Below are 16982 nucleotides of genomic sequence, written 5' to 3'. Positions count from 1 at the left end.
AGGTGCTGCTTATATACACAGCTGATTATTAAGCAGTTGCACCTGTGAAAAAGCTTTTATGGCAATTCATATGCCTTTATTGGCCCATTTTCTTACTCTTCAGACTAATTGGTGATCAGGCCATTCCCCATGATTTTTTTTTTTAAATAATGTTGGAGTTTCCGACCTCAAAGGGAACTATCCCTTCACGATAAGAATTTTATATATATTTTATATTTTATTATTATATTTTATATATATATAATTATAATTATTTATGCTTTAATTATATATATATATATATATATATAGAGAGAGAGAGAGAGAGAGAGAGAGAGATAAAGAACAAACTAATTTGTTTCTTTGTTCTCAAGGACATTAATTTATGCAAAGACAATGGTTTATTTTTTCTATGCATTTATTTTGCTACATTTGTTTTTTTGTGTTCAGTCTATTAAGCAGTCTCCTCTGTTCCTAAATTACCAACATAGTTGGAAACGAGAGGCAGAACACTGTGTTTACTGAATGTAAATCTTTTTCTCATGGAGTCTATATAAGATTTACTTCAGCGAGCTTCACATTGATTTACTGCCAAACTGGGGCATTTCAAATCTGGGATGTTGAATTAGAGAGCAAAGTCAGAGGCAGTGTTGTAGTTTGTCAGGCCTTTTCCATTTTTACAGTGACTTTATGGGGCCAGATTGTTTTTACCCGTTGTACCCGGAGGAGATCCTTCCACTGTTTGGTAAAGCACTTTATCTTTGAAGGATATTCTTTTGTATTGTGTTGGTTTTAATTCTGTAAGGTATTTAATTTATTCAGTTTATCCTTTAAAGGTTAATCCAAATACAATTTTGAGCTTCTTAGCAAAGGTAAATAGTAAATCCTTAATGTAGTCTCTACTTTTTCTTTCTATGAATACGGCCATAAAAGCTGGCATGGTAAGGTAAAGGTAAGGTATAACTTTATTGTCCCAGTTAGGGAAATTTGTCTTAGGCTCTTGCCCTCAGCTGCAGTCATCACAAACATAAAAAAAAAAAAACAATACAACATACAAAAACAAATGAGTATACATATATACTCCCCCACCCCCAAAAAGTTACATGCCCAACTCTATACAGATAAATAAGCAAAACAGATACCACTATTATTTGATAGCTTAATGCTCACCAGATAAAATATCTATTTAATCTACAGCAAGGTACTCTGAACCTTTTCCCCGAAGGTAACAACTCGTACTCCTCCTGCAGAACATGTCATACAGTGTTTCCCCTACCATAATATTAGGGGTCGCCCCACCCTCCCAACAGCTTTCCCCTCCCACCTTGAAGTCAAGTTAATTGTATTTTATATATAGCACCAGATCACTACTTTTAAGAAACAAGCTTAATAGCCGTATGCAATATCTTATGTTCACAACAGCATGTCATTTTTAAAATGTCAAACTTAAATTTCTGGTGTCTGAATCGTGCATGGTAGAGTTCACAGTCACACAGACACTCTCTGCTGTATGGGAATGAGAGTGTGCACCACATCTGACAGGACCAAAGACGCATGTGCGCTCCTGTATAGTATGCATAACCTACAGCAGCTACAACACGGGTAAATGATGTGAGGGGGCGATCAATATGTTTGCGTCACAGTGACAACATCTCAGGGTGCTTTCACGCCTGCCTTATTTAGTTCGATTGAATCGCACTAGAGTTCGTTTCTCCTTTTGGTACGGTTGGTTTGGGCAGGTGAGAATGCAGCAATCATACTCGAGTGCGCACGAAAAGCGGACCAAATAAGCATACCGAGACCTGCTTGAAGAGGTGGTCTCGATATGCTTTCAAACGAACCCTGGAGCGGTTCGTTTGTGGTGAGAACATGATCCGTACTAAAACAGGTCCAACCTCAAAAAGTTCTGCGCGTTTTGGACTAATTCAGCTGCCGTAGGCTGATGCGCTGTGCATTATGGGATATGGATGAAAAATATTTGTTGACAGCGCTTTACCAACAGAGAGAGAGAGAGAGGGGAAAACATTACCTGATGGATCGTTGGTAATATTTCCGCAAGATGACCATGTTGCAGTTTAGCTATAATAATTCACGGCTCCTCCTGAAGTGACGATTGATGCATTAAACATTGTTTTCCAGCCGCGGCCGCGCTTCATTTTCGTAATGTATAGTTTGTCTAAAGCAGGGATACAATCAGCCAGCGCAGTCGTCCCTCCAGAGTTAAAGGTTTTGTTAACCTGCGGGAATTCACTGGCATTTTCCCGCACGTGAATTCTGACCAATCAATAAGCAGTTTAGGAAAAATGTTTAACAACATCTGGCCAATGAGAGATGTGGATTTTGTCAAATGACTGCATTTTGGTTCGTTTCAACTGGTTCGGACCAAAGCCAGCAGTGTGGTGTGAAAACGACCCAAAGACGGCAGACGATGCAACAATGTATCATTTATTGCGCTTGGTCCGGACCAGATGAAGCAAACTACAGATGTGAAAGCACCCTAAGATGCGATTTGTTTTCAGTTTATTGGCGCGACTCAAGCGAGTAATGCCCTGCTCTTTTTGTTGCAAGTGCAGTCATTGTATCTCCACTGTTTTAAGCTGATGTGATGCGTTCATATCTAGTGTCTCATCCAACCGTATGACCTCTCCCGGAAGCTCCGCGATTCTCCCGCAAATTTATACCAGCCCTGTGATCTCCAAAATAAGTTAAAATACTCGAAAATCATAGCGACGAGTGCAAATCCCTCTCTTCATAAGGCATCTGCTGTCAATAGTTGGAGACAAGCAATATGTTTAAATGGTCTTGCATGTATTTAGGCCTTTTTACATTTAACAATTGAAAGTTCTGTTTGAACAATATTGCAAGTTCACTAAAAGCTGGCTGGAATTATTAGATAAATACAACTTTTTTATGTTTTAACATGAATATTTAATAATATAAATTTTTATTAATAAAAACTATTTTTATATCTGTGTTATATTATTTTCTGTGGCAGTTCATTCCGCTGTGACGACCACTGATAAATAAGGGACTAAGGCAGAGTAAAATAAATGAATGAATTATTTCCTGTAAAGCTGTAAAATGTGCTTATTAATCCATAATAAAGTGTGCAGCATTAGAATCAGTACTCCGTATCAGCCAATCACCATCACAAGAAATCAGTATTCTGTATCGGCTGCAAAAATCCTGATCGGAGCATCCTTAGCTTTAACACAACTTGGCTGTCAGAGCAGCAATACTCCCTCTGGTTGTACAAAACTGATCTTAGTAAGTCAGTAAATACAACCTTAGGAAAAAGAAGTATACTAAAGTAAAGGTCAATTATAAAAGTATACTTTATTTAATAAGTATACTAACATCAATGTACTAGTAGTGTACTTGAAATGTGGATAAAAAAAGATAAAAATAAATGTTAATTTTTAGCTTGTAAAAAAAGTTGTCTACTGCTGTCATTAAAATAAACAAATTAACACCATGACTCCTTGTGTTGGTGTGTCGGCACCCCAATACCCCCTCAGCCCTTCTTGGGTAAACACTGTGATGCATCACAGACTATTTGTTTGGCATGTCTTAATGTGTTCTGTTCATAAATATGCTGCAGTGACATCTGTTCTGATACATCAATTATTTTACATGCAATGTGAATCAAACGGACTACTTTAGATCTCAGCTGCACAGTCAAGTAGCCAAACCAAGCTGTGATGCATACCTGCGTAACTGTGACCAGGCATTAAACATAATTGAACTGTGACTTTATACACCAGAAGCCGTTGGTCTTAAAACCAGCAGTTTTTTGAGTCATTTAGTAAGGTAACACCTTAACCAAGCTGCTCTTGATTTGCAATGCTGCTAGCAAATGACAGGAAGTGTAGGGCTGCTAGGCATGGCTCATAGATGTGTGGCTTTCTAATGACTTCAGATGCTTGTCACTGTGCCAGACAAGTGGGGTAGATTTCTCTGTGGTGTCCGCCTAAAATGAATGACCTTCTCCGCATTACATCATCCTTTGTTATGGCCAGATAGACCAATATGAGGACAAATGGATTAGTTAGGCCTATCAGGGAGTGGATTGATGAATGGGACAATTAAACTTTGGATACATTGTAGATCTTGATAATACAGACAGTGGTGTAAACTGTAGTGGGCTGGACTGCTTTGTGTTATAACACTACATCAGTCAGAGTTTAATGTGAAAATGACTAGGGATGAACTGAATTTCTGTCTGCCAAAAAATTATCATATGAAAATGTCTTTTTTGTTGCTTTTTTTCCAAAAATATGAGCTGAAAAAAAGACTGCCAATTGTGTTCACTGTGCTTTTACTCATCCTGTGGTCAATGATTCAAAATAGCTCAATATCCTGATATTTCAAGTGCATCCAGAAATTTTATTTCACTACATCCCTAAAAATGACATTAACTTTGAGAAATTGACATGCTGAAATGAAATTCGGCTAATGTGCTGTTACTTATGTGGTGTTTGCCTCCCTTTTCAAAGATTGTGCCTCCTCAGACTTTTATTGTGCTTGTCAGGGAGGCACAGTTGTGTGTAGTAAAGATCTCCCAAAGGCCCGAGGGTGCTGAAACTCCAAACATGAATAAACCCAGGAAATCATCATAGCGTTTTATTATGAAGAGTGAACTGCTTTCATTGATTCAGCATGACTAATAATCATATGATTACAGAATTATCTCACGGAAGGATTTAATTTAAACCTTCAAACGATGTTAGAAAGTGAGTGTAGAATAAAAATATGCTATTAAATGTTGCATTTTCATGAGCTGTATTTAATACAAAGAGCCGTAGTTCACTGTAAAGTGGCACAAATGCAAAAAGCAGTCATTATAACAACTATTATCTTGATTTCATAATTGTCCAATTAAATTGATATCGATTTTAAACATGATTTGGCATAGCTTGTCACTAGCTATATTTCCATCTAAAAATGCTAATTAAATGTATGCGCAAAACAGAAGTATTGCATAAAAGACATGCGAATAAAGTAGCATTTCCATCCAATTAGTCAAAGAGAACAATATCTTCACTTCATGATTATCTGGCTGGGCTCGAAATTAACCTTTTTGCTTGGTAGCACTGGTGATCCTAACTTAAAAAATTTAGGTGCATCAGCCATAATTTAGTCACACTTATAAGCACAGTTACTAGTGTTATACAAACATATGTATTGCATTTGAAATCAGTAGTAATCAAACTAACAAGCAAAAAAAAAATATATATGCAAGCGTGAGAAAAATATGTCTAAACAGAATCACAAGAAAATAGATTTTTATAACATAACTGAGTGACCAAAAGGTACACTGAGCGCTCACCGGCCCTGCACGCACTGCTTGACATGAATGAATCTGTTAACGATATAACTGTGCTGTTCTCACGGGCTTGTCTAATATTGCACTGATGTTTTTGACATATACTGTACTTTATTACATGCATATGTCATGTTAATAGCAATACTTTTCATGAGGCGATATTGGTTTACTCAGTGTAAGCCGGTTTGCGATGGTGTACGTGGTGTTAAATTTGACAAATAGCTGACAGCGTCTGGCGATTATATGAAAGATTAAACAGAAGCTCTCGTGCTAGATGGGGCAAACAGTTACCTGAAAATTCCATCCCACAGACTTTTCATAGCGGACTTGAAGCCAATGGAAGTCTATTTGAAAAGTGTAGATGATGGATTAAGATTCAGCACATGATTACTACTAAGATGTGTCATTATTTGTAACTTTAGATGCCATGGTTTCTAAAACAAAATCTGTCCGTGTTATCTTCATTCTCATCTTCAGCACTTTAGTTTTTCGTGGTAATAGCTCTCTGTTTCTTGCTGCAAGTTGACATGACAACTGTTTTAAACCATTCCTGAGTGCTGCGTTTCAAGTGCAGAGATGCATTCTGCGTAAATGTCTCTAAAATGCGCGCATGCGGTGAACATTTTGCTGTAAAAACTGGTCGCACACAACAATTTTTAGCACTCGCACACATGCTCCCAAATATATTTTGAGGTCGCATAGGTAAAATTTCGGGTGCATATGCGACCAAAATGGTTGCAATTTCGAGCCCTGCCTGGCGCAAAATATCAACAGTACAAACTGAATTTGCTGAGGTAGGAGAAGCTGCGTGAATCTTTTCCTTATTTAATAAATGAATTGTGCCTCAGAAGACGATGCTGACATCGTCATTTTGAAGACGCTCTTGACAATTCTGAAGGTCGTTAGTAATATGACAACACTAATACAGAAATGGCGTTAAGGCGTTTTCGAATGACCAAAACAACAATTCAGATGTTTTGCAATGTGGTTAGTCTGCTGGTTTGTCCATTCACACACATTTTATCATCACATGATCTCTTAAAACAAAAACACATGCTTTTTTGTTTTTCTTTAATGCGCACACTGGAATTTGTTTGGTAAAAATGTTTCCACCGTAGTTCATGTGCATGTTTTCTTATCAAGTAAAAGTTTATCCTACTCAGTTATGCCCATATGTTTCTTATACGCATTTTCAAAATGTATGCGCATCACAGCGTTTCCATTAACCGATTTATTTATTTATTTTTATTTTTTAATGCGCATATCCAAAATGCAAATAAAAATTGGTGGATGCCACAATCTTTTTTCTTTTTTCCCTTTAATTGGTGTATTTCTCCTAAATGTTTTTCTGTGTTTTTATCTTTTTGCAGACAGATACTCTGGATGGGGCCTTTCCAGTGCCTGACATCAAACTCCACAGCAATCCCTCTGCATTCAATGTCTACTGTAATGTACGGCACTGCGTGCTGGATTGGCAGCAGAAAGAGGCCGCATTGGCCCTCGCCTCTCGAAACTCTGTGCAGAGCGGTGACTCTGACAGTGAGGAAGAGGAGGAGTACCGCGAACCTTTTGTCAAACTGCCGAAGGTAAGTGTAAGGACCACAATAAGTATATGAAGCACCATTTAAAGGGGCCATATTATGCCCCTTTTTACTAGAGTTAAAATAAATGATAATACCCCACAAATTATTTTTGGTAAATCTTGGAAACTGCCCCTTTTAAGGCTTTTATCCAAAATGTGCCATTTTGGTTGCTGTTGCTTTAAATTCAAAAGTGATTGTGCTTCCTGCCTTCTTCTCAAAATGGGCATAGCTATAAACTTGTGTCAGCAGACTTTTTTGGCTAAGATAGTCTATAGTAGGGTTGTCATGGTCCCAAAAATGTAGGTCTTGATACTATAGAGGACTTACCAACCTACGTCACACATGATGTCACACGCCTTCTTGGTTGCAAAAACAGACTGGGTGCAATAGCAAACATGTTGTGTTGTGCGGTAGGATGCCAAATTCGACTTAACTTTTACCATGCACCACACTGCTTTTAATGCCACTGCATTGGCTAAATTGAGATGGATGGAGTGGGGAGCTAATTAAAAATGCTCACCTCTGCAGTTCTCATTTCATATCAGGTAAGTTCACGCTATGCTCAATCATGTACATGTAAAAATGTAAGTTCACATACCCTGCCATACAGGTGCACTTCGCTGTCAGAATGCAGTTGTTTTGCTGGTTGATGATTACCCAGGCCTTGGACCGTTCCATCTTCTTTCCTTGTCTTTGGCTAGGCAGAACCTTGGTTTGTAGCACTACCACTAATCTGGTAATCATGGCACTTTATTTCTTGCACATGACTACGCGGAACAAAATTGTCATCCAAAGACATGTAGGCCTTTAACTTCTCTCTTGTAAAATTACTTTTAATTAGATAGTTGTATATTTCGGGCTGGATGCTTTCCTCCTTCTAGGACATGTACAAAGAGAATATCTCAATCAAAGTGTTTTTCTGCAGACTTTTTTTTATCAAGTGAGATTATAAAAAAATAGAGGTGATTAATTTGTACCCTAAGGGGCTGGCTATTTACACACTGTTGCCACACAACTGTGTTTAAATCCCTTATAAAAGTGATTTTTGCATAATAGGTTCCCTTTTACTTCTGTGTATTAAAGCAATTATACACAAAAAGTTGGGAATTAAACCACCTTAATTGTTCTGGCTAACAGAAAATAAGCATTGGATTAAGCTTTTTCCTTTTTGCTACTTGTAAAAAAAAAAAAAAACTAATAATTTTTGTCTTGATTTACAATTGTGGTCTTGATGTTTAACAATTGTTTAACATACAACAAATTTAATACTTAAGTTAAAATCTTAAGGTAGTAAAGTTTTGCTGTTTTGCTAATAAAAAATGTCAAAAAATTAGAAATTAACATTTGTGCTTCTCAAAGCAACACATTTATTTCATTTATAAATAAATATGTTTTTTTTACTAATCATTTGAATATGCAATTAAAATATGCCTTCATAAATACAGTCATTTGCTTGGATGTTTTAGTGTTATATTTATTTATTTATCCAGTCAAACCAGTCAAGGTGCCTGTGTAAAAAGAAAAAAAAAATGATTCCCATAAATGTACAATAAAATAGTGAGATAATACTTTTTTTCAGTGTCACACACCCCTACAGCAATTTTTAGTGGTACAATATACACATTGCTTTGTTAGGTTGTGTATGTTTTTATTGTATTTTTGAGATATTAAAATTAGTTATTTTTTGTATACAATTTTATTGTGATGTTTAAAATAAATAATAATAGCAAGTATTATTATTTTTGATTTTTGATTTTTTTACGTTTTATTCATTATTCATTTTGAAGTATCCCGAGTAGTGGAAGCAGAGCATGTTTTCTATTCAGCTCTGAAAAAATGGCCAAAGGGAGGCTCTGCCGTGTTATCCTATTAATATAACATTTTCCCTTCACATCACAGCCGAATGTGGAGAGCTGTCTGATTAATTCCAGTCTCCACTTCAAAGATCTTGTGCGTAGGCTATACCACCTAGAAGGAAGTGTGCAAAGGGTTGGGAATCACAAGAAAATGAATTAAAATCATAAGAAACGATAGCATTTTGGATGTGATTCAGTTTTACGATTGGGTTCCTTAACAATGACAGTTCAAAGTACTTTAAAACATACTAATTACATAGTCGTATAAACAAAAAATGCTGCATTTTAAGTATGGGTGCCCTGTCATGTTTCTTTAGATTCATCCTGCAAAGTGCAGCTCCAGGATTAAACACACCTGAACCAGCTAATTGTGATATTTAGAATCACAGGATTACAAACAGGCATGGAACTGAATGGGCTATATGCACGGCGAGTGTTTTTTAGCCACCGTTAAACGTTGAAATGTTTATGTGACTGTTTTAGGCATGGGATGATATTTTCAAGGTATACTGTGGTTTATTTTAGGACAACAGTATCTCCAAATACGCCGTTTTAAATTGTAAAGAAATCTGTGTTTTTGAAACAAATGAAGACAGCAGAAGTCAATGATTCATTTAAAACATGTCAGGCAATGATTTATTTAGCCTGACATGTTTACTGCTCCAAAATATTTTAAATGGGGAAAAATGTTTTAGTTTTTTTACCCAGACATTTAAAAAGAATATATTTTAAAGCATTAATCACATTACTACGATACTGTGAAACCGCAATATTTTTATCCAAGGTCATCATATCATCAGAATCTTATACCGGCCTATGCCTAGACTGTTTTCAATTTCACAAGACCTTTTACAGCATCGATAATGTAATTGAATGAGAATATAGTCAAGCATTAATTCAGTTGTTCAAGCATGAAATGAGTGCAATTTTGTTTAAAGTGCCATGATGAGCAGCAGGCGAGTGCAGAAAATCCATTGAAAAAGTCTTCTCCTTGCGTTCTCAGATGCTGTTTTTTTATTCTCAGAATGGTATAGGCGTTCAACAATTGTTTTGCTTTGTTTCATTTATTTATATATATTTATGTTTATTTTGCATATTTGGAGAAGGAACTTGATTTTATTTAAGGTTTAAAATGTAGATCATTAAACTTGACATGTGGTTTTTATACTTAAATAATTAATAGTTTCATACATTTATTATAATCAAAACAGCAAATAAAAAAGCATAATCAGTTGAAGTCAAAATTATTAGCCCTCCTGTAATTATGTTTTGTTTCATTCTTTTTTTCAAATATTTCCCAAATGATGTTGAACAAAGCAATGAATTTTCACCGTGTTTCCTATAATATTGTTTTTTCTGGAGAAAGTCTCTTATGTGTTATTTTGGCAAGAATAAAAGCAGTTTTACATTTTTAAAAAACTATTTTAAGGTCAGCAACTAGGGATGCTCAGATTAACTGTTAAACAAAAGGGTGTGTTTTTAACTAATTAATGGTATTGTTAACTATTAAAAATATTATTTTATATATTTTTAAAGTTGGGCTGCATAAGGGACCAATTACAGCGAACACTCTTATTGAATTGAGAGGCGCATCTGTTAAATGGTTTACTAATAGCTGCGAGTGATTTGTGTGCTGCTTATGCTCCCTGCAGGCCTCGCGTTTTTGTGCTTTTTCATTCTTTAATCAAATGAAAACAGAGCCAGGGTTTCCCTTGAGTGTGACATCAGTGTTTTTGTTGTCAAGACGATTACGGAGAACTGGTAAAGATGGAGAGAGACTAGTGGTCAATGTTTTAAGTTATCCAAAGCTGTATTACTTTACAAATCTTGACTATCACAATATGATTAAATATTACAATTATAACAACATTGACAGCAACACTCGTGCACATTACACAGCTGATTTAGTCATTTTTTTAGTGACATAAAAAAGCGCAACGTGCATTGTTTTTTCTTGTTAACAAAAAAGGTGTGGTGCGCCTTGCGTTTTTGCAACGGAAAAGCGCATTCGGTGTGATTGGCCGCACCAAACCGAGGCTTTCATTTTACAGCTTATGTAACATGTATGCAAATGAATGCAATATCATGTGTAAACAACAAAATTGCTATATGCTATAGTAGTCTACACTTTACAAAAAGTCAACATATGAGCCTCATAATTATGTTTCCATCCAAAAATGCGAATGAACTTTATGCGCAAAACTGGATTATCGCATAAAAGACGTGTGAATAAAGAAACGTTTCCATCCAACAAGACAAAGTGAACAAATCGTCAATTACTGATATTCTAGCGTCAAATATCAACATTAAAATTTAATTTGCTGTGGTAGGAGAAGCTGCGTGAATCTTTTCTTCATTTAATAAAGACTTGCGCCTCAAGCAGGTCGCACACCAGAAGCGCCGCAACACGGCGCGCACATGACAGTGTAAAGTATCGCACACCAGATGCGCACATTTGAATAATATTTAATATGAACTAATCAGATGGTGCTCTGTGGCGCTGCTGAAAAAAGAACTGCGTCCTGAGCCGTGGCCGGGCGCCGCCAACAGCCGCCGACTTACGGCGCCGGTGTGTGCATCCTGATATAAACCTATGTTTAGAATTCTAAAATGCATGGCGCTGTGTGGCGCGCCGCCGAGCGGCGCTTCTGCCGTGCGACCTGCTTCAGAAAGCAACCCTGATATACAGTGAGTGAACGCACGATGGCATTTGAAGACATGAGATGCGGAACACAGGCGCTCTTGACTCTGGAGGTTATTAATAAGATAATAACACTAATACTGAAACGGTTAAGGCATTTTAGAATGTCAAAACAACATTTCAGATGCTTTACAATGTGCTCAGCCTACTGTTTTTTTCATTCACACACATTTTTTATCATCACGTGATCTTTTATAACAGTTTATAATTGTCTTTTGTTTGTTCTGTAAAAGTGTTTCCATCGCAGTTTATGCTCATCTATTCTTATCGTATAAAAAGTTCCTACTTGGTTATTTGCATTTTCTTAATTTATGCGCATCATGCAGTTTCCGTCAACTGTTTTGTTTTTATGTGCATATCCAAAATGCACATAAAAATAGGTAGATAGAACGTAGCTATTGTCTTTCATCACACGCGAACACACATGAACTGCAAGTGAGAGAGGAATTAAAAGCACAGACGCTCTGAGGTAAAATCAGATGCTCAAGACATAATCTTTAATGACTTGTATTAAAAATGTTGACAGAGGCTTGTGATAAAAGAATTAGAGTAGATCATTAATTAAATGCATATTTTTCGTGGTGCGATGGATTTAACGTTGTCTGCTATTTTTATTTTGCTGAAGAAAAAAAAAACATATGATGGGGGAAAAAACAGCATATGCCGTTTCTTAAAAAGGATTCAGTCAGTGTTTTTGTTTTGTAGTCTAAATTTGTCATTTAAGTGATATCTAGGGCAGGGGACTGTTTATTTATTATTTTTATTTAGTTTATTCAGTTTTTCTATGCTGTTGAAAAACTGTTGGTGCAGGTTTGTGAAGATCTAACTATATGTTCTGTTGTTAATATGTTCGCATGTTAAAATAAATCAGTATTTTAAAATGCAATATTTTGTGGCATTGACAAAATAGACCTGTATTTTTTTTAAAATAAATGATAATTTAATATTAATTTGACATAGTGAAATGTCCACCATGACTTATCAACAATATTGGAGTAGACAGAGTGCAGAGTTTATGTGTGAGCAAACCTGCCAACACTCCTGTTTTTCCCGGGAGACTCCTGTATTTCAGACCCATCTTTCATTTTCAAAAACCTCTAATAGGGGCTCTTTAACAGCCGAATTTGATCCACGGAATTTAGGAAAACATATTTTTAATATTATACATCGTATTAGTATTGAGCAATTTTCATTTGAGCAATTTTATTAAGGGTATAAGTATTGTACAAGTAATTGAATTTTAAGTATGAAAACGTGTTTTGAATTTAAATATTTGCAGATTAAATAAACAGCTATGGTAAATTTCAGGACCTAAAATTACAAACTTTGGCAATTCATGGCATCAAGATGCAAGTACTTGTTAATTCAATGCATTATTTTTTAATTCGGTGCTTTTTTCAGTGCAATATTATTTTATAGCTTGTGCTATTCCACAGGATTTTTATTTCAATACTTTTGGCATTGATTTTGTTCCATACCCCCTCAAGCAATATTGTATTTTTGATTGTCTACAGAACTAACCATTGTTGTACAATGACTTGCCTAATTACCCTAATTAGTTTCATTAACATAGTTAAGCCTTTGAATTGCACTTTAAGCTGAATACTAGTATCTTTAAAAAACATCTAGTAATAGGTTTTGTATTGTCATCATGGCTAAGTATTGATTTTAGTATTGACTGTATTATTTTTTTTATCAGATTATTTGAAAATAATATCCCAACTAATGTACTAACTAAAAAATTGTTAGTTGCAGCCCTAAAGGCTGGTTTATACTTCTGCGTCGAGTGTTCTGCATGACCCACCAAGCCTGCCTTGCGCGTAGTCGTGCATTTATATTTCTATGTGTTGTTCTGAAACACTAGCTGGCAGTAGGCTTTTATGTTTCTCTGTGTCGAGTTTCTATGCGGGTGTTTTGTTTTTACCAAAGTAGCTCAAACTCGCTCATTCACAAGCAACAACATTGATCATAAAGTAAACACAACAAAAGTCGCCATCTGGTTTTCCTTCACATGACTCGAAACTCGAAACAATTACTCCATTGGTTCGCGGCTCTCAGCACCGCCCACGGTCTTCATCAATACCAAGTCGACCATTCACAGAGCTTGCACTATGCGGTGTTGCGACGTGTAGTTAAATTTTTGAGATGTGCACATCGGTGTCGGCATCAGCCACGGCGAGGGCTATGCATCCATGTGCCAAATGCATGCGTTTGACGCAGAAGTATAAATCGGTCTTAAAACATATAAGCCCAGCCCTGTTAGTCAAGAATGTGCAGTTTAGATTTGTGTGATCCCTTATCCCTGTTCAGGTTCTTCAAGTTATACGATTTAACTTTATTAAAAGTTGTATTCATATCGTTTAAATGGAGGGGTTATCTAAAAAGCTGTGTGACGCAATGCAGGATATTTTGTTATTGCTCTCAAATGTCCAATAACCAAAAATTGCTCTTTTTTTTTTGTTTCTTTTTTTTTTTTTGATGATGACCTTGAAAGATGATCCAGTCTTAGCCTCTTGTTATGATGTAGTATCTTATAAAGAAAAGGAAGCACTTTTAGGAACAGTTTCCACAGAGTAACCCAGTGATTCCTTCATTTAAATATCTTTGTAGATGTTTGCAGCTGCAATGAGGTCAAAGACGATATGCTACACAGCAAAATCTGTATCTTAATGTTCTTTAGTCAAACCTATTTACAGTATATCCTCATGTGATATGAATGCTCTGCATGCTAGTAAACCCGTTAGGTGAAACAGCAACACTGTGTTTACATGTATGTTGGCTTTAACAAACACATTCTCACACAGTTGTTTATTCTTTTTCAGTTCAAGTGAACCACATGTTCTCTTCTCAGCACAACTCAGTTGCTATAGTGATTTTTCCACACTCAGATTTGAGATATAGCCTTTTCTTTTGCACAATGTTGATTTCACACTGAATAAGTTCTTTTTCTTTTTTTCTTTTTCTTGTGCTACACAATTGTCACTTGAGTCAAAGTCTTGCTTTATTGTCAATTCTGCCACATGTGCAGGCATAAAGAGAATTAAAAATAGACCCAGAGTGTGAAAATTGAATTGAAATAGTTCTAGAAGAACATTTTGTTAACTTTCTCAAGGAAGAATTATTCAATCCAAAAAGGAAACATTAGCATAATTTGGAATAATTATTAGGAATTTTACAGTCTTAGCTGAGTGTTTTACTTATGTAAATGGTGTTTTAATGTCCATGTGTAAATTATTCAGGAAGCTAGTTGAATAAATTAAAACCAATCCAATTGGATTGGCAGATGGATATTCCTTAAAGGGCAATCGTGATTAAATAAAACATAGTTTTTTTGTGTATTGGTTCTCAAAATAGATTTTTTAAAAATTAAATATTTATGATTTATAAATGATAAATTGTTGTAGACAATATGATATCGGCAGGGATTTTTACAATAGTTTGTTTGTTATTTTAATTTGGCTGGAATTAAAAAGAATGAAAAATAAATAAAAATTGCTGACGTGAATATGGTTAGGCCCAATCTTAGTTCTATATTTGTAAACGTACACCTTCCCCTTCACACTGTTTCAAGGACTTTAAAATTTGCACCTAAGAAATGGGACAGCACTACAACATCTGCACACGTCATCATATGTCATCGTGATCTCTTGCTTCATATGTTATCGACGATGGCGACTGCTGTGGTTATTCCAATTGCAACAGCTTTATTTGGTATTAATCTTCCGAAAATTACTGAGGGCATATATCATGAGGGCAAATATCATAAACTGAAGGGAAGGGCCAAGGGGTAGAGTTAGGATTGGGCCTTAGTCTCCTTAGGAAGTTATAATTTTTTGATTTAAAAAATTTGTATAGGCGACGTAGTGGCGCAGTAGGTAGCAGGGCTCGAAATTAACCATTTTGCTTGGTAGCACCGGTGCTCCTAACTTGAAAAATTTAGGTGCATCAGCCAAAATTTAGTCGCACCCACCAATTATAACCACTGTTACTACAAGTTTTATACAAACAGATTTATTGCATTTGAAATCAACAGTAATCAAACTAACAAGCAATATATATGCAAGCATAAGAAAAATATGTCTCAACGAAATCCCGTTATCACAAGAAAATAGATTTTTATAACATAACTGAGTGACCAAGGACCGCTCGCTGGCCCTGCATGCTCTGCTTGACATGAATGAATCTGTTAAAGATATAACTGTGCTGTTCTCACGGGTCGTGTCTAATATTGCACTGATGTTTTTGACATACTGTACCTTCTTATATGCATACGTCATGTTCATAGCAATACCGGTCTTTTTATGAGTAGCAATGTTAGTTTACTCGGTGCAAGCCCATTTGTGATGGTGTACGTGGTGTTATATTTGACATATAGCTGCCACTTGCACGCCACACAGCATCTGGCGATTATATGAAGGATTAAACAGAAGCTCTCGTGCTAGATGTGGCAAACCGTTACCTGAAAATTCCATCCCACAGACTTTTCATAGCGGACTTGAAGCCAACGGTAGTCTTTTATCCACTCTTCAAAAAGTGTAGATAGTGGATTAACATTCAGCAAATGGTCACTAGTACGATGTGTCATTATTTGTTACTTTAGATGCCATGGTTTCTAAAGCAAAATCTGTCAGTGTTATCTTCATTCTCATCTTCAGCGTTTTACAATTTTTCGCGGTAGTAGCTCGCTGTCATCCCAAGCCAGAAAGCATTGACTAAGTGATTAACGGCTGATATTTCAGGGCTAGAGCAGTGGTGGGCCAATAAGAAGAGCACGAAGCATTACGCACTTGGCTTTGTTTACTGCAGCAAGTTGACATAAGAACTGTTTTAAATCATTGCTGAGCACTGCATTTCGCGTTTCAAGTGCAGACAAAGAGCTTAAAGATGCATTCTGCGTGAATGTCTCCCAAATCCACGCATGTAGTGAACATTTTGCAGTAAAAACAGGTCGCAAACAATAATTTTATGCACTCGCACAAATGCTCCCAAAGATATTTTGATGTCGCATAGATAAAATTTTGGGTGTATTTGCGACCAAAATGGTCGCAATTTCGAGCCCTGGGTAGTGCTGTCGCCTCACAGCAAGAAGGATGTTGGGTCGCTGGTTCGAACCTCGGCTCAGATGGCGTTTCTGTGAGGAGTTTGCATGTTCTCCCTGCATTTGCGTGTGTTTCCTCCGGGTGCTCCGGTTTCCCCCACAGTCCAAAGACATGCGGTACAGCTGAATTGGATAGGCTAAATTGTCCATTGTGTATGAGTGTGTGTGTGTGTGTGTGTGTGCGGAGGTTTCCCAGAGATGGGTTGCGGGTGTAAGGGCATCCGCTGCGTAAAAACGTGCTGGATAAGTTGGCGGTTCATTCCGCTGTGGTGACCCCGGATTAATAAAGGGACTAAGCTGACAAAAAAATGAATGAATGAAATTTGCATATTAGCATAAATATCAATAATAGAAGCGATTCTGTCTATCTTCTAAATGTTTTAAAAGCATATTTCTCGTTCACACTATTACGTTATCACTAAACGAAAAGGATCTGCGT

At 36.4% G+C, this 16982-nt stretch overlaps 1 protein-coding gene across 50 annotated transcripts in view; it reads left to right on the top strand.

Annotated features, from left to right (window-relative positions):
• Positions 1-16982, top strand: part of mycbp2 (MYC binding protein 2) — a 243579-nt gene that overhangs the window by 19419 nt on the left and 207178 nt on the right. For all 50 annotated transcript variants that reach the window (NM_001012247.2, XM_073911709.1, XM_073911708.1 and 47 more), the window contains 1 exon segment: positions 6676-6891. In NM_001012247.2, coding sequence (NP_001012247.2) covers positions 6676-6891 — 216 coding nt within the window.

This window comes from Danio rerio, chromosome 9, assembly GCF_049306965.1.
Source record: "Danio rerio strain Tuebingen ecotype United States chromosome 9, GRCz12tu, whole genome shotgun sequence".
Classification (NCBI taxonomy): domain Eukaryota; kingdom Metazoa; phylum Chordata; class Actinopteri; order Cypriniformes; family Danionidae; genus Danio; species Danio rerio.
This window is presented reverse-complemented; position numbering and strand designations above follow the sequence as displayed.